At 43.3% G+C, this 23,973-nt stretch overlaps 1 protein-coding gene across 17 annotated transcripts in view; it reads left to right on the top strand.

Moving 5' to 3' along the window:
* Positions 1-23,973, top strand: part of GPAT2 (glycerol-3-phosphate acyltransferase 2, mitochondrial) — an 87,021-nt gene that overhangs the window by 24,894 nt on the left and 38,154 nt on the right. For 8 of the 17 annotated variants that reach the window (XM_083453850.1, XM_083453856.1, XM_083453852.1 and 5 more), the window contains 4 exons: positions 11,728-11,841; positions 13,274-13,347; positions 16,810-16,920; positions 22,802-22,942. In XM_083453850.1, the coding sequence (XP_083309976.1) occupies positions 11,728-11,841; positions 13,274-13,347; positions 16,810-16,920; positions 22,802-22,942 (440 nt within the window). Of the gene's footprint in view, positions 1-4,522; positions 4,544-6,025; positions 6,376-6,402; positions 6,422-6,667; positions 7,006-7,633; positions 7,844-11,727; positions 11,842-13,273; positions 13,348-16,809; positions 16,921-22,801; positions 22,943-23,973 lie in introns of those variants that run through there. The other 9 variants (XM_083453845.1, XM_083453855.1, XM_083453849.1 and 6 more) reach the window with 9 other exon arrangements.

Genomic DNA, 23,973 nt, shown 5'->3' with positions numbered 1-23,973 from the left:
AGTTTTGAAACCCCAGAGTCTTAAATATTCCAAACAATATAGATTTTTGAAGCAGCTCCTGGAGTAGGTGAGGCATTGGACAAAACTGGAATCCTTAACAAGGAAGATCAGTGGGATGGTAATGAGAAGCCCCTCCTTGCTGTCTGCATGGCATCCTTTGTGTTGCCCCTTAAGAGACAAAAAATCAGGAGGAGATGATGGCGCTTCCCTGCCCCCACCCTCTGCAAGGGTAGAAGGAGGGGCATGTTTAATTTCAGCTCTTTAGACATTTAAATTTTTGAGGCAGTGATAGAATAGAGTTAAAGTAACAATAGAAATGGCAAAAGAGTTGAGGATTTTGGAATGTCTCTGTTAACTTGAATGTGATTTAATATTTGTATTCTGCTTTTCCAGAGATCAACAAATGTTGATCTCAAAGCAGCTCACGGTAAGAACAATAGTATTAAAAAATAACAAACATTGCAATCACTATAATAATATCAAAATCACAGTAGCATATAGAGCAATAAACAAACAAATCCATCATGACAATTAATACAATATAAACTCTCAGTGATTCGAAATAGCTGTTGAGTTCCCAGGCAGCAGGATCTCTCATAGTTTTTAGCTTTGACTTCTTTTATACCTTCAAAGAGAGAAATTGATGATTTCTGTGTTGTTCCTTCCAAGCATATAGCGCATGCATGCATGCATGTGTTTCTAAGGGGTTGTGCCTTTGGTCTTGCCACTCACCTTTGGTTTCTTGTCTGAAAAGAGAGCCTGCATGCATTCAGTTTTGTACGGGGGGGGGGGGGCAGCCTTTTCCAACCCGGTGCCATCTGGGTACTCTGCTGCTGGGTTTGATGAGAGCTGCAATCCCACAACATCTGGAAGCTACTAGGTTGGTGAAGTCTGGGGTGGGCCTTCCATTGCTTTGCAGAGGCTCCCCTTACAGTCCATTAAATGTAGTGGCCCCAAAGCTATCTCTTTGTCTTCCTCCAGAAATTCACTGTGTACAGGGTGGGTGGAGGGGAAGGAAACAAGTGAAGTGGGCTTATGAACTCTTCAATTTTCAGTTGAGTAAGAAGAGAAATGTTTTCCCTGTCCGATTTCTACAGTAGAAGGAGATAATAGCATAAGAATGCTTAGCCATGATTGCAGCTTTGTGAGGGAAAGCAAAAGAGGTCAAAATTCATGTTGGTACTTGTGAAGAACAAAGAGCTTTTCATTTGAGTCTCTCGGCAAATAGGGCTTCAAGAAAGAAGGTCCCACACAAGGTGACTTCACTCAGAATGATGCATTGTCCTGCTGTGTAGATCTGACCTGATTTGCACATAATGCTAAGTCAAAGCAGGACTTAACACAAAACAAGCACATTTTCATCTTCCCAGACAGAGATTGTGGCCACAGTGTTCCTGTCGCAGTGTGCACTGCCATTCTGCTTTAACATAATGTTATGTCTGGACCTGAGCTTGTGGTTTGTCTACTGGAGGAGTCCCTTTCTATGCTGTGGGAAGTGGGGAACTTTGGAAATAATTTAGAAGAGGATATTTTAAAGAACTTTGAATCTTTAAAAGCTTTACTTTGCTGCATGTTTTGTAACTTTAAATCTCTGCTGGGGCTTTCTCCCCAAAGAGTACTTGCCCCACACCTGGATCCAGGCATCCAGGGAATTCTCCTTTTATTCTTACCCCAAATTTGGTATTTACCCCAAATACCAAAAACCAACAATATCATAGGGACATGGAAGCTATTGATTGATTGATTGATTGATTGATTGATTGTGTTAGGAAAAAAGAAGAGGTTGTAGGCAGAGACTACCCTTCTGAGCAATAGCTGATAATTGTTGAGGCTCTGAGATTAGAATTTGAAATTGGTAATTTAGCAACACTGTCTAGAAGACATTGGAAGTCTTTTTGTGGGGAGGGCAGGAGTTGCTTTCTCATTTTAACAGTCCTGGGACAGCAAACTCTGAAGCTTGGCTGAGTTTATTACATCTGTCTGTGACCTTTTATCTGTAAAAGATTAGCAGGCATACATGGGGAGGGTGTGCTAACCCCATTTTATGATCCCCACATCCTTCTGAAGTGGGCTAGTAACAGCCAAGGCTACCTCGTTTCCTGGATGGGTCACTGTGAAGATTTCAACTCAGAACCTGAACCTCCCATTCTTATCTAGAACTTTTCTGCTGTACCACACTCATACTTGCATTTTTTTAAAATAGCAATTTGTATTTTTTCAAAAAAAGACAAGGCTACGAATAATAAATATCAGGCACATGAGAAAAATCTCCAGAATTACAACAAAACAATATATAACAAGATATAACAAGATATAAAACAAATGATGGCATTTAGTCTGATTATTTTCTTTCTCTTCAGAAGCACACTTTCAAATCTTGATTCCTGCTTCACAGTGAAAAGGATTGTAGTGACTTCTCCTCCAGAATTCATAGAGCCTGGCTTGGATTGTCTCTTTCATTGAAAAGTTTAATTTCTTGAAACAGTAACCCAGTTTTTCCCAGGACATGTCTCTTTGTTACATCAATGAGCACAGGGACATCTGGTATGCAGGTGACCAGTTTAGAATGTATTACGACTGTTCTAGACAATTGCCCCCCTTGGGGTAGGAAAAGATTTTGGAGTGGTGAGTGACTGATGTGCATGGAGCTGACTCTAGACTCTAGAGACCATCTGAACATGGAGCAGATTTGAGAAAATACTGTATTTGACAAAGGCTTCGGAGAATACTGTTATGCTGAGATAGGCACTTATGGCGCTTAGGAAATCGGATCTCCCAGAGTGTGTTTTCTGCTTGTCTCCCACCTTATGCCAGAAGAATAGTTAGTTGCATTTTGATAGAGGATACAAATTGATGGACTTTTTAAGAAATTGCTTTAAAAAACAGCTACTTAAGAATTTTCCCATATTAAAATTTGCCTTCCAAGATCTTTCAGTTTCTAGTGTTTTGTACCATGCTTAACTGCAATTCACATTAAGTAAAAATGAAACAAACAAATCCAGATTTATTGGGACTTCCAATTTAGCGAGCTACAACTTGCTTCATGCAGCCCTTAGCAACAGATACCACTAAAAGAGTAGACAGGTGACCCATACCTTGGAAAAATTAAAACTCAATTACTGTTACATGCTGTATGTTTGCCTACTGTAATTGTGGTTTGGAAGCTGCAGCTAGTGCAGAATTGTGTGGCTATGTTACTAAGTAGTGTACCTATACCTGCAGACATGCAATACCTTTGGTTACCAGCCCAGGTTTAAGGTCCTAGCCATTTGCAACCAGGTTACCCGAGAATGACTTTTCCTGTACAGACTTGCACAGTGACTGAGATCATAATTGGGGGCACGCCTGGTTGTGTCACTAGTGCCTGTAGATAGTATACCTTGCAGCAGCCAGGAGTACAGCATTTTCTGTGGTGGCCTTCATACTCTGGAATGGCCCCCCAGAAATAACTTTGATGCAATTTTGGCACAAGCTAAAAACTTTTGTGCTCACCTCAGCATTTGCAGCCTTTTAATGCTAGCCGCTGTAGAACTTCCTGCCTGCTTGATTGAACCTGATTTTAATTATATTCTTATATGCAAGGAAATGCCAGCTGGGGTGTGTGTGTGTGTGCTCTGCTCTTCCTCCGGCATGTGGGGGGATGCAAAGCAAAACTCAACGTACAAGTGAGAGCAGCTGACCTTGAAGACTAAATATGGTAGGACTCTGTAGCATATTAGACTCACAAACTGTTACTGAAAGCAGGACTGACTGCAGGAAAAGTGGGGAATTGACTTATCTGAAAAGCAGATTGAAGTTGGCTCCCTGAATACAGGGACAGGATTTTGAGGGGTTCTGTAACTAAAAAGGGACAGAGGAACAGATTAGTTGATAAGGGTAGGTCCTCCAGGATGGGAATCATAGAATCTTAGAGTTGGAAGGGACTTTGAGGGTCATCTAGTCCAACCCCCTGCAATGCAGGAATCCCAGCTAAAGCATCCATGACAGATGGCCATCCAACCTCTACTACCAAACAGCTCTAACTGTCATAAAGTTTTTCTGAATATTTAGTTGGAATCTGCTTTCTTGTAACATGAAGCCATTGCCTCGAGTCCTCCCCTCCAGAGCAGGAGAAAACAAGCATGCTCCCTCTTCCATGTGACAGCCCTTAAGATATTTGAAGATGTCTATTGTATCTCCTCTCAGTCTCCTATTTTCTAGGCTAAACATCCCCAGCTCCTTCAAGTGCTGCTCGCAAGGCTTGGTTTCCAGACCCTTGATCTTCTTGGTTGCCCTCCTCTGCACACCTTCCAGCTTGTCAACATCCTTCTTAAATTGTGTGCCCAGAATTGGACAAGGTATTCCAGGTGTGGTCTGACCCAGGCAGAATAGAGTGGGACTATTACTTCCCTGAATCTGGACACTAGACTTCTGTTGATGTAGAAGAGTCCTGGACTTTTTTTCTGGAAGAATGAAGGGCTCACCAGAAGTCCTCAGTGACTGAAAAGGGGGTTTGGGGGCCCTGAGAGCACATTGGTCCTAAAACAAAACTGAGAGGAAAGCAGTGAGTAATCTCACAACATATTTTTTTATTTTATTTTATTATACCTCTGCACAGTGCCTTGAAATGTCTGCATAACAGGAGATACATAAATATCTTAATAGCAGCAGTAAATAACTTTGCTTAGCATGTGGATAGGTAGAGAATTCCTCATTATTTTATTCTTTGACTATTCCCAACTAGTTTTTGTAGTTGCTGCTCAGAGGAATGGTAATTCAGTAAATTCAGATATGGAAGATATAATAGGTAGCCTGTGAATATGGAAACAGGAAAATTTTCCAAGACGTGCTCTAAATTTTGTACCCTGCAATTTGAACTAGTAGCTGAGAGAGTTAAGAATAGTTGTGGTACTCTCTATATATGCTGCTAATGAAATGTAGGTTTCTCATGATTTGAGTTTCTCCTCTTCAGAAGCTGTTGTGTAAAATACCTGCAGCCTGTTCTTCTGTGACTGAATATAGAGACCTGAGTGGGAGAAAGAAAACACTGCAGATAGGATTTTAGCTTTATGCGAGCAAAAAAGGGGAGATAAGGAATGCTGCTGTTGCAGGTTTATGCAAATAGGTAGCACGTTTTCTGGACATGGATTCACATTAACTTATACTGCAACGTGGCAAAATTTTAGTGTGAATGCTGAAATATTTATTTTTCAAGTGCTGTGATTGTAGCTGGAAGTATGTTTTAAAGAAATAAAGAAATTCAGTTTTAGCTCTAAACAACTCTTGATTGTTTTGCTAAAGATCAATGCTTTTAAAATAACCTGCTTTAAAATGGATTAAACAGTTTTAGAACATGTTAAAGCACATTTCTAAGACTTCCCATCATTGAGAAACACTATTTTTGATTCCTAACTACAGTCCTTCGCCTATAGAAAATGCTGGATGCCTAGCAAGCAGGCAGAGCTTTCCAAAGTTTTCATGTTAAGGACACACTTTTTAGACATGCATCATTTTGCGACACAGTAATTCAATTTTACTAGCAAACCAAAGATTAAACTAACCCCTTTCCAGCCCCCGGAGGAGTGACACATCTACACACTTACACACTATAGCAGACACACTAACGTGTTTCAACACACAGAAAGCTCTGAAGTAAGGAAACTTGCTTGGTATCCTTTTGTGTGTATGGAGGGATCCAAATGAACAACTATGTTGTTGTTATGGTTATGCAGTACATGTGATCTGTGTGACTAAAAGTTTTGCATTATTCACATTGGATGCATCAACACTCTTATTTAGTTGGAGATCAGCCTGTTTTAATTGTTAGAGCAACCAGGTAGTGTACATGGTTCCTCAGGAAACAAACAGATTTCAAAATGGCAAATGTGATTTAAATTAATTTTTTTTGCTTGGTGAAATGCAGCACAGTCCTGCGTATGTTTACTCATTAGTAAATCCCATTAAGGGAAATGAAACTTAATCCCAGGTAAGTGTCCAGAGATGAGAGCTTTGCATCATATTTTGGTTAAATTAAGGCACTCCTGTCTCAGAGGCAAGGGTGTCTTTTGTAATCTGTCTGGCCATGTTACATTTCTCCTCACATAGTTGTGACACCTGTCTCTCTCTCTCTCACTCACACACACACACGCAGAGGGAGAGAGAGAAGTTTGTCAACTCTTATTTCATCGGACATTTTTCGAAGGTTGGATGGTCATCTGTCAGGGATTCTTGAGTTGTGGTTCCTGCATTGCAGGGGGTTGAATTATCCCAAAATTCAGGCCCCGTGGATGGAGATTTCTGACAGTCTGGACTAGAGGCTTAGAGCAGAGAAGAAGCAGGGCCTCAGGAGGCCTGTGGAGGCCTGGAAGGGAGAGGAGTGCCATCACTATAGAAACGGTAGAGAAATTGATGAGGTTGATCCTGCTAGAAATCTTGTACATGTGTGAGTTTCTCTAGAAGGCTTCACTTGAGGCCATCATGCGTTGAACCTACTGGCCACATAAAACACTGCCGCTGCCCTAAACATGTTTTTATTTTATTACAATTTGGTTGCCTGCTTTTCATGACAGAATGTTCCCCAAGTGGGGAACAATACCAGCAAAACACAGGAAAATGATACGTACAGTCAGTGTGGATGCATGCACCGTAGATAGGGGCCCATCCGCACAGGATCTGAACGCGCCACCCCAAACAAATAGATAAGGATTCAGGCTTGCTCTCATTTTGGTGTGAACTGTGCGTTGTGACTGCAGTGCCCGTCATTGCCAGGGCACCTCCAGCTAGGCTGAGAGAGTAAGCTGGATGTCTGGAATTGGGGCCCTGAAGGTGGCACCCCTTTAGGTGTGGAGGGAGACAGATCTCCCGGGTGCCAGGACTTCCTGAGCTAAGAAACATGGCAGCTGTGTTTTTCCTCAGCACTTTTTGAAGGAGAATCGCAGAATCATGGAAGCGGCTTATGGCGCTGCTGTGAGAGAAAGGGAAGGGGCAAAGGAACAGCTTTGAGTTTTCTCATCCACTTTGCCCTATGTAAGAGCACTGTTTTAAAACGAGACTCTTGAGGCTTTGGTTATAAGAAGGATTTGAAATCAATTAAGGCGGCAACAGTCCTGAGGGTCTTAATTGCAAATGAGCCATTGAGATAATCACAAATATGTTCTTGGCAAGAGGCTTTGGGGGGGTGTTGATTTAGGAGAATTTCTTTGGAAAGGGGAAATCTGGTTTAAAGAAAAAAAAAGAAGGGCTGTCATTTTGATGGCAACTACCAATTGGCGTTGGTGCCCCCCCACCCAAAAAGCTCAACAACTCTGGGCAATGCCCCCCCCCCCCAGTTTTTGTTGTGCTTCCATAAAATAGGGGTCGTCTTATACATGGGGGCGTGTTATACATGGAAAAATACGGTACATCATGTGGCCGGTGCGTGCATGGAGGAGCAGCAATCTTCCATAAATGCCCCCTGAGATACTTTGATACAGGGAAATCTGGGAATTGTAGCTCTGTGAGGGGAATAAGGAGTCTCATAACAACTCTTAGCACCCTTAACAAACTACATCTCCCAGGATCCTTTGGGGGAAGCCATGACAGTGCTTTAATGTATGGTGTGAATGTGGCCTTAGTGGGAATTTGGCCCTGTTCCCAGGCGGTGGCTCTCCCAGCTGCAGCCTGGTCTGCTGTTAGCGCAATTTCAGGGGCCTGGTTCACACGCATGTACATCTCACCCAATGAGCACAGCATCCACTGCAAATGGACCACTGCGGACACAACTTCCATTGAATGGCAGGCTGTGCATGCACTTGGGTGTCAGTTGTGTAGAGCAATCCATGGTGCACGAACATGTGTGAACATTTGCAGGGTGACATTCATTTGGGTACTCAGAGTATTGCTGGTTTTGGGTGCCTGTGTGTGCTGGCAGGTGGGCGGGTGTGCGTCTACATGTGCCCCTGAGTATAGTATATTCAAGGGCGCTTGGTTTGAGCTGCTGTTTCCTTTTAAGGGACTGGCTTGTCTCTTTGAGCCGGAGGAGGGTGTGGGAGGGAAAAGTCAATTGTAATGATATTGGAGCTGTATTACAAAGAGAATAAATTCTTCTCCCCGGAGGGCTTTGGCTGATGGTCCCCCCCCCTCACTTTCTTCTCTCTTTCTCCCCCCCCCACCCTTTGTGCTGGATACAGCTGTAGAACAATTGATTTCTCTGGCAAGGAGTTAAGCCTTGCACTTTGAAATGCCTCAAGTTGTGAGAGGAGTTTTCTTCTTGCTGAGGCTGCCATGAGAACAGTTCAGAGGCCTTGCCCTCTTCTTTTGACTTAACTCTGGCTTCTGTTGCCTCTGGGTGGTAAATATAGGGGATTGCACCAATATATTCCATTGCTTGCTTGCTTTGTGGGTGTGTGCATGGGAAACGCTAATGGTGTGTAGGTGGCACTGTGCAAGTAGTTGCCCGCAGCTATTGTGAATAGTAGGGCTACCCCCACTTTTCTCCTTCTAACAAATAATACTGTGGCCTCTGCTCTCTTACAGATTTACACAGCAAATGTAAAACAGGGGTAGGCAGATTAATATAAAGGGGTATGTGGGTGGGTGGAATGGTAACATTTTTCTTCCCCAAAGCTGGAATAAAAGTGGCCTACCACTAACCAATTTCTGGTGGGTCACCCAGGGCCTGTGGGTTGCTAGGGTCCTTGCACAGAATCAATGCCTTAATTGTATTGGGATCCTGACTATCCACTGTTGCTTTGTACATTAAAAAACTGATTAGTAGACCATGGGTTCTCTTTTTTTAATCTTAAAAAGGCTCAGGTCAGGCCAGCCCTGCTGGTAGATCTATGTTGTAGAACCGGTATTGGAGGTAAGATATACAAAAATGGATAAAAGCTTTTAAGGCCCCTCCAGACCTCCTTTTTATTATGCATTTATGATGTTTTAAGGTCATGATGGTATTGGGCAGCTTATATGTGATCCCAGCTTTCAATACTGTTCGCACCTGCAAAAGTTCTGGAGTGGACGTACTGCTTTGCTTCTAATTGGTGACTGTCCAACTGTCCTGCTGAAATCCTGTAACACCTTGTACTGCAAATGTTCTGGGGAGCTTTGTCCCATTTTTGTTGTACTATACTCCTGACAGTAATAACAGTAACATTGGGGAAGCATCGCAGAAGAACTAGTAAGCTAGAATGATGTGTGGACACTTCAGTATGAATCCACCACTAATGCACTATAATTGCACCAATGACATGTTGCAGACTACACCTGCCAACCCCTCTTGCTAATTTAAAGAGGCCCCAGCATTTTTCATGTAGTGGCTTCTCTTCCATGCAATGTTGACTGGGCTGTGACATGGGGGTGGTACAATGCCCAGGACTTCACCTGAGTGGCCAAACAGCTCCTGACGTGGCGTGGGTGGGAGAGGTGGCTTGCTGTGGAGATAATATGTATGCTTGGTGGATTTTCCAGTATGGTCAAGGCCTTTCTCTAATTTTCTGGTCTTATGGACTGTGATCTGATTGACACTTGCAAGAACTCTGTTTCACTATCTTCCTTTACACCTCTGTTTGGTCATTTCCCCCTTGGAATCCTAAGATTTTTTTTGTTCAGCTGATTCTTGTGCCTGAGTCTGCTTGATTTAATCTCATGACCATGTTGTCTATCTTGTACGAACCCAGGAACACAGAAGAGAGCTTTCAGCTATTTTTGACCAAGCCTCTAGCTGAGCCATGGCTCTAGCTTATGAAGGCTTGCCTGGATATACCCTTCGGAGTGAGAGCACTTTACAACACCAGAGAAATGTACATGAGTCTCCCAAGTTGAACCAAAGGTTTTTGGTCTCCTGTTCTGTGCACTTGAGGTTAATGGTCCACTTAGGATAGTAGTGTGGAATCTCTGGGCCTCATTGAAGTTGGCCTGCCAGGTGGTTTTGGGTAAACCCTAGACTGAGCCTTGCTGAGATGGCAGCACTTTTCAATGTGATTCCAAGGCTGGAATAAAGTGTGCATATAAACCTTATTGCCTGGGTTGTATGCAGTGGGGACGCCACTGACCCAGAGGTATGCATACCCCTAAACATTTTGTGAATCTTTGTACTTTTGTCCATTTACTGTATTTATTTTTCGTGATTTGAGCTATAAAATGGTGATTTTCTTGAGTCAAAATCAGAGTACTCCTAAACATTTTTTAAAGAAAAAAGAACTGGTTGTATGTATGTATGTATGTATGTACATACCACCCCAATCTCCAAGCAGTGCAAGATTCTGTGGGTTTCAGGCACTAACCCAGTATTTGTGTTTCCTTTTTGGAGTAAAGCACAGCAGAGACTGTGGTGTTTTTAAGCTGTATAATTTTATTTACACGTATATACAACCTGTACCTAGATGGAGGGATTGCTGAGCATTCACATCCTATGAAAGTCTGGCTTCCCCCATAAGGGCAGCACTGGATTCAAAGGATGGCAAAAAGGCCATCCTCTGTGTCTCTTTGTTTCAGCCTGTCATCCTCTGCTCATTTGGAGTTCTGCCCCTGCTTCTCCTTTTTGCTGCTAACTGACTCCAAGGACATCCCTCCAGCCTACATCATTCAAACCCTAAAGCTGGCCTCTGCCTCTGCCTAGTAGCACCCAACAAAGAAGGGGCCCTATTTCTTCTTGCCTGGTGATCTTGCCTTCCGATGGTTTCCCTGCTGGGCCATCACTGGCCTTTGTCTCCTGCTAATGGCCATCCATCTAGCTCAGCTGATCCAAGTTAGCACAACTAACTCCAGGGGCTTTTGTGTTGGGCAGTTTAATCAAACCTTGATTATTCGAACCTTTACTAAATCATAGCACCTTTAGGAGGATCTAGCACCCCCACACCCCCAGCTCATAACACTATTCTTGTGCACAAACAAACAGTAAAATCCGACACAAAGAAAATCCAAGTTACCGTATGTAGCTAGAAAGGTTCAATTTGTGGTGAACGCATTTTGGAAATGAAGCAAATACGTTCAATTTTCCTCATTGTGGTGCATCCTCCTCTGCTGGTTGTAGTGTTAGAAACTGGGACAGGAATGCTAGGAGCCATGTGGGGGCACAAAAACAAAATGTCTAGGCACACTTCCCCCCCTGCCTCACTACCAGACCAGGCAGCACTGGAGAAAAAATAAGTAAAAATTCTGCCAGGTGAATTGCGGTCTGCAAAGTAGCACCATGCTACCCCACCAAACACCTGATTCACCCAGCAGTGTCATAGCGGCGGGGTGTGTGTGTGTGTGTCTTTGGTGCTGCATCAGGTGTTTGGCTGGGGTAGTGCCGCAGCAAAAGACCTGCATCTCTTGCTACCGCAGACCAACTTACTGTAGCCAGGCAGTTGGAGATACTAGACATCTCAATCCCGTTGCAAAAGGCTGGTTGCCAGTCACAAAACGCAACTGGCGCCCAGATAATTTTGAATGCTGGCTGGTTGTGGAGAAGGTACTGGAGCAATGCAGGACGCAGAATCTCAGAATACTGCAAATCGTGTGTGTTTGAATAGCCCACAATTAATTGCTGGTCACTTAAGGCTACAAAAGAATCCTTCTTTTCCATCTCCCCTCAAGGGCTTTGATTAAATTAAGCATAACGGCTTAAAATGAATATGGAAATTTTGTCTGCTGGAATCTTGTGTGCTTGATTTCTATTAAAGAGTGTCTGCTTAAGGGAAATGCTGTTCTGCCAAATATTACTTCAAAAGCCATAAAGCTAATTTGTTTGCAGGTGGGTAGTTAAGATACTTTTTTCCTCCTCAGATGAAAACCTTGGACTTGGACTCAGAGTGGAAGCTGGGAACTGTGGTGCCCTTTTTGGGCAAATGCCGGCCATTTGTGGGCTATTGCTGCCAAAGGTGCACACCAAAGAGCTGGGTAAGAAGTTGATTTATTTCAGTTCGTATATTTATACCCTTCCTTCCGTCCCTCCAAAGAGCTCAGGGTGGTGTACATGGTTCCCCCCATGCCTCATTTGATCCTCACAACCACCTGTGTGGTAGAGTATAGAGAGAGAGATAGGAAATGGCCCCAGGAACTCCCAGTGAGGTTCCTGGCTGACTGGGGATCTGAAGCTGGTCTCCCAGACCCTAGGGAAATGCTGAAAAAGAAGGGTTGATTGCCAGTCATGGGTCAGTCTGCTTTTGGTTTGGCCTGCCAGCCCACATGACTTCTCTTACCTTGGGCAACTATTGTGTAGTTCGGTACCACTTTAAGGTGGAAAATGTGCTAACAGATGGTCTCTAAGCTAGGAGTAGCAACAAAAAGGCCACGGATTTGACTCCAGCCACTGTTCAACTTGAGCTATTTAAATAGTGGGCTCTGTTCATCTACTGTTCATCTGCCTGCTGCCTTGTAAAACTTCCACATACACCCACATTTTTATTAGTTGCATTCCACTTATGAATCACTTTCAACAATGAAAGCAGCTGTAACAACAGCTATGCAATGTTGTATATAAAACAATTAGAACAATTTCACATACAAAAACGACTTGAGAGCCAATACAGGCACAGGATGGGATAAACACCATGCATGCGCTTTTAATTTCAGTCTCACTTCACGCTGCCTGGCTGTGACCCAATAGGTTGCTGATTGAAAGGAACTGAAAATAAAACAGCAGTCATCATGATGCCGAACTTCATGGTGTAGCCACAGTCAGAAAACACTGTATGCTTCTGATTACTCCAACTTAAAAAAGTTATCAAAAAGAGCTGCTAAATTAAACAAAAGCTTGGAGCACTTTCACCTTAAAGCTAAATGGGACAGAGCTTTAAGTTTAGGGGAAGAAATGACATAAGTCAGGGAGGACAGGACTTGTGATGTGTAAAAGGATGAGCAGTGAAGGCGGAAAGTCTTTTCTCCTGTGATAACAGAATTCAGGATCATCTAAAGAAGTTGGCAGGCAGTAGGTTCAGGAAAGGCAAAAGGACATACTTCTTCACACAATGCATCATTAACTAATAAAGTTCATCACCACAAAATGCTGGTTGGATGGTTTTCTTAATTAGGCAAATATGATCAGTAAATGTCCACATTTAGAAGCAATATAGAGTATGAATCATCTTAGAGCTGGGCAATTCTGGAGGCAGAAGGGTGGCTTACCTTGGTCTCTATCTGATCAAGCAACTTCAGACCAATGAGAGAGACAGAGAGAGAGAGAGCTGGTGTTGTTAAGTACTGCTTGGTAAGTACCGGTACTAAGTTGCTAGTACTGCTCTTCACCTCCAAGCTGGGGGGTAGGTTGCTGAGTTATGGTGGAAGATTGAAAAGTCAATGGACCTGAATCTTGTCCTCTTTTTGCCTTCAGGAATTCTTTTTCCATAAGAACATGATTTCTCTTGGATTTTGCAATGTAATTAAAATATCAGAAGGAAACACCAGGTAAGATCTGGAGTGGATGGGAAGGTGGCCTGGGAAAAATGTCTATATACTCCCCTGGCTTTTCCCACATATTTTTGTATAACTTACAATGCCACCTGTGCTCTGTTTCCATCGTCTTATCCTTATCTCACATTGTTTATACTTTTACTGGGGTTTAAAGACATCATATGCTGCTGTGGTCTGCATAACATTCTTAAGAAGTTGCAGGTGCATGAATTATTAGGAATAGCACAATGTTAGAAATTCCACAATGTTAGAAATTACAGCAGTGATTATACTTGGTTGTGTGACTTCTGCTCTGCACCTTCTTCTCCCTGGATCAGTGTTTCCTCCTGGTGCATTCCAGTTTTGGCCTAGCATTGTACCTTCTAGACATTGGAAGTGCAACCCAAAACTCCACACTGCTAGTGCAGAAAGTAGAAATTTGAATATTCAGTGTTTGCATTGTGTAAAAAGAGGCAAAAACAGTAGAGCAAACCTTTGCTTGGTGTAGCTGGGTTTTTTAGGGCTGTTGTTCACTGCAGCTTACCTGACCTCCTTGGTCACATGCTGCCCCACCTAGTCCAAGGTCTACCAGCTGCCTCTTGTCCTATGCAGTACTACCCACCAGGAGGTTGATTCTCCTTTGTCAGCCCTGTTTAAATTAACAGTATTGCTATTTTGTAGTTCCTCTTTTATTTCAAGAGGGTTTGTCCAGGTGAACACCCTGATGGACTATGCCTTGTGTTAATTAGGGTGGGTGGGTGCCGTTTGACATCAAAAGTCTTGGACCAGCTATTCAAAGAGTGCTGTGTTTGGGTTAGTCATTTATTCTCTGTGTTTCTTGATTTCCCCTTACTTCCTCTCCCCTCCCCTCTCTCCATCGCCTCCAAATTAAAATGTAGATAACAAAGCTTTCTACCTCATAGGATTTGTGTGAGGATTAAAGACTTTATTCTCATTAGCCTGATTCCTAATTACTTTAATTGTAGTTTGTGAAGTTCTTTGAAAACTGAAATCCCCAAAGTGCTAAGTGTTATTAACAGCAGGGAGGAGAGAAAGTACTTGATTGATATCAGAGCAAAAGCAAAGATTTTTTTAAGGGAGGTGGGTCTAGTAGAGTGAAGCCCTTTGCTTTATGCTCTGGATAACATGGGCCAGTTTCCACCCTACTGTGTAACTCCTTTTCAAAGTGGGAAGAACTCTGGAACAAGGATAAATGAATTTTGCTCCAAGGAAATCGTCATTAGTTAACCACATTTTGTAATCTAAAGCTAAATTATGCAAATGTGTTTTCCTTAATAATGGACATTTTGAATGCTGTTTTAGCACCTTAAAATCAGAATAATTGTGTTTGACTAGTAGTAAAGCAAACATCGCTCTCAAGATTCTAAAGATCAAGAAAGTTAAGGTTCTAGAGTTACCGTATTTTTCGCGCTATTAGACGCACCAGACCATAAGACGCACCTAGTTTTTGGAGGAGGAAAACAAGAAAAAAAATATTCTGAATCTCAGAAGCCAGAACAGCAAGTGGGATCGCTGTGCAGCCTCTTGCTGTTCTGGCTTCTGGGATAGCTGCACAGCCTGCATTCGCTCCATAAGACGCACACACATTTCCCCTTACTTTTTAGGAGGGAAAAAGTGAGTCTTATAGAGCAAAAAATACGGTACTTCCCCCCACCACAAACCACCCTTTGGCTCTAAAACCCTCCAAGGCAGTTTACCAAAAAGACCTTGACACAATTGCAAGAGGGCATTCATGTGGTCTCCTCCGTATGTTGTTGGACTGTAACACCCATTGTTTCTGACCAGCCCTGCTGGCTAGGGCTGATGGGGTTATAGGCCAACAATATCTGGAGGGTACCACACCGGGTGAGCTAGATAGGATTAAAAGTCAAGCTGGGAGACCGTCTCCCCTGCCCTGGCTTTAAACAACAAGAGTTAAAGGCTCATATATAACACTAAACTATGGTTAATCTAAAACAGAAGCAGTAACTTTTGCTCCCTTGTGGCTGTGCTGAAGCAGGAGGAGTGAATGCATCCTTTAAAAGCCTGACTGAATAAAAATATATATTTTGTCCTAAAAGAGGGCAGTAGTTTAACCTCCATTGGAGCACTGCCATCAAGATGCCCAGTCCAGCATCCTCATCCTTGGGGCAGTTCCTCCAAAGATGATTCTAATTGATGAAACAGGGATCAGGCCAATGGTCCATCTAGTCCCATATTCTGTTCCTGTGGTGGCTAACCAGATGCCCCAATCGGAAGCCCATAAGCAGAACATGAGCACAACAGCTCTTTGCCCACCTGCAATTCCCAAAAACTGGTATTCAGAGGTATTCCTTCAGACCTCCTTTTTTGTTACATTTCTAGGCACAGGTCCATGTCTGAGTGTTTTTGTGGGGTGGTGGTGCTTTCCCCAGGAATACCCCATGTTTTACTGCCAAATCGGGTTTTCTACAGATTGCCATTTGCTCCGATTCAGCAGTAAAATGCAGATTTTCCTGGGGAAAGCGCCAGGACAAAAGAAACCCACCGACAGAGAGCTTTAGAGGTTAGCCCTGTGCCTCGAAAGTGAGACACAAAAGGAAGTATGGATGAGCCCTTTGTGCCAGTTGAAAGCCAGTGCAATTTTAACAGCTGGGGAAGCAATATTCCAGAACTATTCAGGTTCCAGCATTTTGCAGCAGCAGGTATAGATTCCAAACCCTTTTTAATGGCAATTCAACATTGGTAAATTAGATACTATAAAGTACATGTATAGATTTTGCAAGACAAACGGGGGATAGTCATTGCCTTCTTGGCCTTGCTTCTGAGGTTTCTGGCTGGAATTTTTTACTACCTGTTGTGGTGATGGTCACTACTTTATTTGCCTTTAAAAATGAGTTGCGTAACCACAGTGAGGTCAGGTCTATCCAGAAACAGCATATATTTGATACCAGGTACTATGAAAGACAACAGGGGATGGCTGTAACGTTCAGTTTGGCAAGGAACTGTTAGATACTGAACACTGGATTAGATTGGCCTTGCTGTCATTTAGCAAGATGGTTCCTAGATACTGAAGAGGAGCTGTGGCATCTTGTACTTAGTTTAGAGCAGCGTGAGAAAAAAATGAGCAAGCAATAGTTATAAATATTAATCATTGTTCAGCAGGTTCTGCATGCCTTCACATACCATCCTTATCCTATTTATGCACAAGCAAGAGGCATTATCAGAGTTGAAGGACACACTCCAAAACCTACAGAAGAAGGGTCTGAATCAGTGATGGGTGAAGCAAGGGGAGAGGTTCAAGGGCCAGGTAGACACACCTGAGGGACCAGCTTTGACTCCCCATTCTGAGGTTCCTTACCCTGCTTTAGAGATTGGGAATGGACCTTGGTTTGACTGCCATATTCTGGGCAGCTGGGGGCCATTTTCAGCTCTTAAGAATGTCACAGATACGGGCATCCCATTATTAATCTCTTATATATGAACTTTCTCTCTCAGATTCAGAGGCTGGCTGGTAAGAAGACTCTGCTGCTTCTTCACAGTGTGTGATTGGAAAATTTGTGCTGATACCCCCAGTGATCTCCAAAAAAGAATCTTCCACAGCAAGAGGTACTGCTGTTCAGTGGAGGTTGGCCCATTTGAGCAAGTGGGGCGCTATCTCATCCTCAGCCTGCCCTCATTCACCCCCCACCTGCTTGTCTTTTATTTACATCCAGTCCAAGGGATGACACTCATTGCTTGTTAGTTTTCTCTCTTCAGTCTCAGTGTTGCCCTTGTAGAATTCAGCAGGGAAGATGGTCACAAAACTAGAATGAGTTGGCTCTGCCTGTTATTGGCTCCTGGCCTTCTGCCCTACCAGTCCCAGTGGCCACCAGTCACCTCTGCTGCTGTTAACTTGGTGCACTCTGGAGGTTGAGCAGCCTTTCTGCCTTCTGATGTTAGGTTTGAGGTTTGGTAGCATTTTTTTGGGGGGGGGGGGATAATTTTTATTCATTTTCCAGTAATAATGAAAAAAACACATTCATATCGAGCCAAATCTTACCACATTCTAAAACAAAAAACAATACAGCCAATTATAGAGTCCGAATTAAATCATTTCAATGGGACTTCCCATGTTCTGGATTTCAAGAACCATTGTCAATCATTTATTTTCTCTTTCTTCTTTGTTACTTCCCGATTTTCCAATCCTGATACTGACCATCCTCCTTTCTCAGTCAGTCGCTGGTATAACTATCTTGTTTTGTTTAATGATTCCATATTTCTGTACTCACGTAGGAGGCAATTTTCCCCCATATTGTTCTCAGTTATAACATTTTGAAGCACAGTCCACTTTCAATGACCCCTCCTTTCTCTTCTGATGTTCTGCTGATTCTTGCTGTAAAAGGCTCTGGGCTTCCATCCAAGGTTTATTTCTAAATAAGCTGATGTTTCCAATGTACTATAGGGGTGTACTTCGCAATCAGTAAGTTACCCAAAGATTGCTTCCGGTTTCCCCATAAAAACCCACGGCAGCTCCCCAGGGCCCTCGGACAGCTGGCAGGCATCCAGAGTTTACCATCACTCTCTTTTCAAACCTTATGTGATAATATTCCATGCAAGCAAATGCATCTTTTGTAAAGTACATCGCTTTTGTAGTTCAAATAAAAAATATCGCCAACCTCCCTCTAGTAAGGGAGACTGCTTTTCATTTCCTTTTTCTTTTTGCATCACAACTGCTGCCGTCGCCATCTTCCCTCCTCGGCCCGAGCCCCTTTCATATCTGATCTTACTCTGCCAAATTTGATTAGGGCTCTCCACCAAGGACTGTGGAGCTATTACATCCAATTAGTTTTGCGCCTCCTGCGTTTCCTTTGGATAATTAATTATTTCTTGGTGAGGTTCGCCAAATCATGAAATAGCAGCTATAACAAATAGAAAAATATGGCAGCCACTCACCTCATTCATCAAAATGCCAAGATGAGAGTCTTTTTGAAGTCCGGAACTTGGCCTCCAGAGATTGTGTAATTTAGCAGATTTTTCTTTTACCTCTTTCCATCCAGAACATGCCTGGTTGTTTTGTCCAAATCTTTTTAATTTTTTTAAAAACAACAACAGTAGGAAGAAAATTGTGTTCTGTCTTCCCAGTTTTTAGAGTATGGGGCTTCCAGAACATTCCATCCACCACACAGCGAAAATACTTAAGTTCATGTCCACACACTTCATGTTAATTAATGCAGAATAATGGCCATCTGGTATACACTTTTCACATAAGCCCTAATATAGATGCTAAAATCATAGGAATATCAGAAGAGCCTCACTGCTAGACCAGACCAAAGCCCTATCTAGTCCAGCCTCCTGTTTCCCACAGCGGCCAAACAGGTGCCTCTGTGAAGCCCACAAGCAGGGCAGCTGGAGGTGGCTTAGAGCTATCATGGCCAGTAGCCTGCATAATTCTGTTTTCCACCATTTGAATCTTACCATCTGTTCCCACTGCCCTTCACCACCACATTGTGGCTGTGAATCCATAGGCTAGCTGTGTGCTGTGCGAAGAAGTTCTCCACCCCACTTTCTTCACACACAGCCCAATTTTCATACCTAGATCATGTCCCCTTCATTTTTATGTTGTGAACAGCCCTGAGATCTACGGATGAAGGGTTGTATACAAATTACTACTACTACTACTTACTTTTTTTCTAAATTAGGAAGCCCCAAATGTAACCTTTCCTTATAGGGTAGATGCTCCAATCCACTAATCCAGAGGTTTTCAGCCTTTTTGAGTCCACGGTTTCCTTGACTAACTACATTTTTTTCCTGGCTTCCCTGTGGGGAAACATGCTCTGAGCCTGAGAAGCCCAGTTGTGTTGCCCCTTGCCTGCAGAGCCGGCAGCCCCCCTCCCTTTTCGAATACCCTCCCTTGTGGAGTGTTCCCTCAGCCTCCTCTCCTCTCCCCTCTCCTTAGGAGTCCTTTCAGCAGCTGTGCCTGGTCTCTAAGCCACCCCCTGCCCCAAAGAGAGGTGCCTCCTCATGCCTGTCCACAGGGGCCTGGGAAGAAGATGCCCCCAACCTTAGCAACCCACTGGAGACTGGCCAAAGGTGAACATGAAGCCAGTACCTTACTCACCTTGGCTTGGCAGCCGTGGGCGCTGCTGGGCTGCCAGGCGGAAAGGCTACCCTTCAGTGTCGGGCACTGTGCTCCCAGGCAGGCATGACACACACCAAACACAAGAAAGGCCGGTGCGATGCCTGCCCAGCCTCCCACTTGTCTGTCTGTTCCCAAAGTAAAGGGCTGGTGGACTGGCTGATTAGAATCATAGAATCATAGAGTTGGAAGAGACCACAAGGGTCATCGAGTCCATAGGCTCGGAAGAGACCACAAGGAAGAGACCACAAGGGTCATCGAGTCCATAGGATTAGGCTCCCTCACTTACTTGAGACTGCTTCAGCTCCTGGCAACCAGCACCCCTGGCCAGCCCCAGAGTCACCATTCACCTGGGGAGCTTGTAGCCAGGGCTGCTGCAACAAACAGCTGTGCAACACTTTGGGAGGCAGATAATGTGAGAGTGCATCAGAGGAGGGTGGGAAGGAAAGGGACAGAGGCCAGTGTTGCCAACGGCACCCTAGGGCGCCAAGGCACACTAGTTGAAAACCACTCCACTAGTCCTTTCATTCATAAGCATGCATTGAAGTGGGAGGGAAATCTACCCCTCTGGCCACTCTTAAATCCCTCTCTTTGTGAGGACAAAAGACCTCTGAGAAGTAACTGCTGCTTATGCTTATAAGGTAGCCCTTCAAAGTTCTAGCCCCCCTTTCCTGTCTCTTGTGCATACTCAAGATTGCTTAATCCACGTTAGTTACCTTTTGGGAACATTTTAGATATCCAGGCAGTTTCTCATTTTCTTAAAGCCCCAAACATTCTTCCTAGCTTACAGACCTCTCTACATGTTTGCATGTGCACAAACACAGCTGGACCATCCTCTCATTCAGTTTTGAAAAATCCTGCTGTAGTGCTTCTTGTCTCTTGGGATAAAGACAGAGGAACTGTATTTGGAAACCAGGTACTATTCACCTTCCGTCTGCTTTGTGATCTCAAAGCGCTGGATGTGAATGCACACACTTCCCCATCTGTTTTTTGAGGCTGGGTGGGCCATGCCTTCCTCTGGAGTCAAACAAAGAATTGCACCAAGCAGTGGTTTGTCTGCAGTGGTTCTGAGTTACTGTGGTACAACCAGGCACTGTAGCAAGGGCTGTTCCAGTTATAGGCAAGCACTCTTGCCTAGATCCTTCAATCTGTATCTACATGGCGCTTTAGCTCTCCTTTCCCCCTCCCTCCCCCTGGGTCCCTGCCCCTTACTCTTCTGTAAACTATCTGCAAGTCTCTCTTTGATGTCAGGCTGCTGAGGTGGGATGACCAAAGCATTTTGGTGTGCAGAGCTGCTGAAGGTGTATAAGGCTACAACCCAAGACTTGCCAGTAATAACAGAAAAGCATATATAAAAATGGCTTGCTTCCAGTAGAGTTTTTTCAGGCAAAGCTGCTGGGATTCCTTGGAGTCTGAGGGCGTTTTTTGACAAGTGATGCTGAAAACGCTTTTAAATAAGGATTGTGTCCCTTGTGAATGGTTAATGTACCACAGAGGGTGGGGGAGAGTACATTCTAACTTGTATAGGTTTTTACTAACGTAAGAAATGTAAAGGGGGGAAACCCTAAATGGTTTGAAAGTTGAAAATGGCACAGCTGTGAACCTCTGAAGACGACAGCCTGTTTCAGTGGGTTCAAGTTGTGGACCTCCCTTGGCCAAAGAAGCCAACAACACGAGATCCCTTGGGGCAGAGATAGCTATAGTGTGCCTTACAGTACTTCCCATGTAGCTATAGAATCATAATTTGGAAATGTATATATTTCTTCATTTGGGGAACTAAATCTACGTTAACAAGTAGAATTTTTGTTATGCAGATTACTCTGCCAAATTAGAACAGGAGGTGGCAAAATTCTGAAGGTCCAGAAAAAAGAAGGAAAGTAATAAAAATCTTACAGTGGTACACTGGGTGCTCTGAGTTTAGAAGACTATATATCAAGATCTTTTTTTTAAAAAAATATCATATTTTATCACAAGGTTTTCTGAACCAGAATGCACAGCGTAAAAGTTCACACAGCCTTTGTGAACTTACATATGTAAAAGAAAAAAGTCCATGGGGAGGTACACCCAACAAAATACTGTACAACACTAGTATAAAAAAACTTTGCAACAAGTGCATTCAGTGTCATTTAAATCACAATGCCTGATTCAGAAATTGAACAAAGGAATGCCATAATACATCACAAAGTATTTTCAAAATGGAATATATTGTGCACATAGATAGTATTGGCCTTATTTCTTCCTTTATTAAAGCTGATACTCCATTTTGTAGGACATTGAAATAGTTCTGGTTATCAAGATCTTTCCAGCCCTGACTTTTCAGTTTGTGGAGTCTTCACAGCAAAGTCCACAACACATTAATAATAATGCACCTTATATTTTTTTATTGTTCTGAGGCACAATATTGTTTTATTGGGAGAGGCGCAATATTGCAGAGGCAGAATTGCAGTAAGTTCCTGAGAAATCAGAGTTCCTTCAAAGTGGATGGGACTGTTACCTCACTTTTTTGGTTGTCAACAGGATTCTTAGGTCCAGGCTATTTGGAAGACCCATATATGAGCCTGCCCTGGTTTTGAAATCTTGGCGTGGGGGTGGGGGGTGGGGGGCTTCTGTTGTTTCCACCACACTCACAGGCACACATGGAGGGATGCAGAAGGAGGCCTTCTTGGTGGTGCCTTCCAGACTCTGGAACTCTGGCTCCCTCCCAGTTGTCCTTCTGCCAGCAGGTGAAGTTCTTTTTACTCCAACGGGGTTTTAGGAACTGACTGCATTTAATGAAAGGGCTGGTGCCATGCTGCTTTTATTGTGATTATCTGTATGTTTTTTTAAAAGGAAAGATAAATAGTTTTAATTTTATCTGTAAGACACCTTGATTCCCTGTTAGGAAAAAAGGCAGGATATATATAAATAAATATGTAACATAATAATAACTACAGCAATAATAATAAAGGTTGTATACACAGAGATAGATTGGGATTTGTATGGCACATACATGGGAATTATCCTTCCCATAACTGTTCGCAAGGCAAGTCTGTATCTTGCTCTTTCATTCACTTGTTATTGTTTGCATTAATATTATTTGTATCCTGTTTTTCTGCATTAAGTGCCCAGAGCAGTTAATGAGAAAGAAGAACTGATATCTTAATTTGTAATTTCATGAACATGACCAAGAGCTGGGCTCGCAAAACAACAATCAAACACAATGCTGACACGTTCTTGTATCCAAATTTCAGTTTATCATCAAGTTTTAGAGAGATGTATTTGTGTTCTGAAATTTGTGCATCATCTACAAGTGTCCATTTTGACTGCCTAAATCCTTCATCAAGTGCTCATCGGAAGAAACATATGTTTTCATTCTCCTTTTTGTCTGTCCAGGGTACAGGACATTGTGTGCCAGAAAGTGCCTCAGAGCAAGGGGGATGCGCCGGAGACCAGCATGCCAGTCCCACAGTGGATGCAGAGAATTCACAGCATTCTCTGCCAGATACAGTCCTCTGTTTCACCTCTCCTACTGAGGTATGGGATTGCAAAGGAGGGGGTTAAATGGGGGTGTGCGTATGCTTACAGAGATTACATACCATGCATTTCAAGGACATTTCCTCTCTCTCCTGGGAAATGTAGTACGCTCCTCACAGAGTTAAAATTACCAGTACCATTAACATGCTACAGTTCCCAGGTTTCTTTGAGGGTGTGTGTGTGTGTGTGTTTTAAATGTGTGGTGTGTATGCAATCAAATATGGAGTTGTGGAACATAATCTGTGGCTTTGAACCACCTCTCTTTTATTTTAAAAAAGCTCAAGACAGGTAACAACAAAATTTAAATGAATTTAAAAACTGTAAAGCTCAGTTACAGAAACATTAAAACAGCAAAAACAAGAAATATAATACAGCAGGAGCAGCAGTTCAGTGCACTGAAACCAACAAGCTTAAATAATCATGCCATCAAAAAGCTGCCTTAAAAAGGAAGGTTTAACTAGCTTCCAAAAGACCATTAGAGAGGGGCTAGACATGACTCTCTGTTGTTCCCTTCCCCAGCACAGTGAAAATATCCAGGGCTTGCATTGTCATTGGGCAGACTGAGGCAGTTGCCTCCGGTGGCAGATACTAGGGCAGCAGAAGTGACAGCTTTCCAGCCATTCTTCTTGTGACCCCTGGATGTTCACCTCTGTTGGAAGTCAGAGGTATGCGTGCCAGGGGCCTGTGTACCACCCTGTAAAGTAACCTGCTACCCTCATGTGGCCAGAAGACCCTGTAAAGTTGCCAGTTTTGCAGGAAGATTAACCTGCAACTCCAGTAAGTTTTCTGTACATGGAATGTGAGGGAGTCATCTTGTTCATTGCCTCAGGCAGCAAAATGACTTGGGCTGGCCCTGTATCCATCTTTCACATATCAGTTGGCTTGCTGAGATTCTATGGTAACATTTCTAGACAGCCAGTTCCTGCGGACTGCTGACTCAGGGTTGTTGCTGCCCCTTGTGGCCCAAATAATGCACAGCAGAACCCACCCAACAATCCCGCATGGCTGCAAAATGCAGAGGGCAATTGGTA

Source organism: Podarcis tiliguerta (assembly GCF_965153285.1).
Source record: "Podarcis tiliguerta genome assembly, chromosome: 8".
Taxonomy (NCBI): domain Eukaryota; kingdom Metazoa; phylum Chordata; class Lepidosauria; order Squamata; family Lacertidae; genus Podarcis; species Podarcis tiliguerta.
Note: the sequence above shows the minus strand (reverse complement) of the source record. Positions and strands in the feature narration are given on the sequence as shown.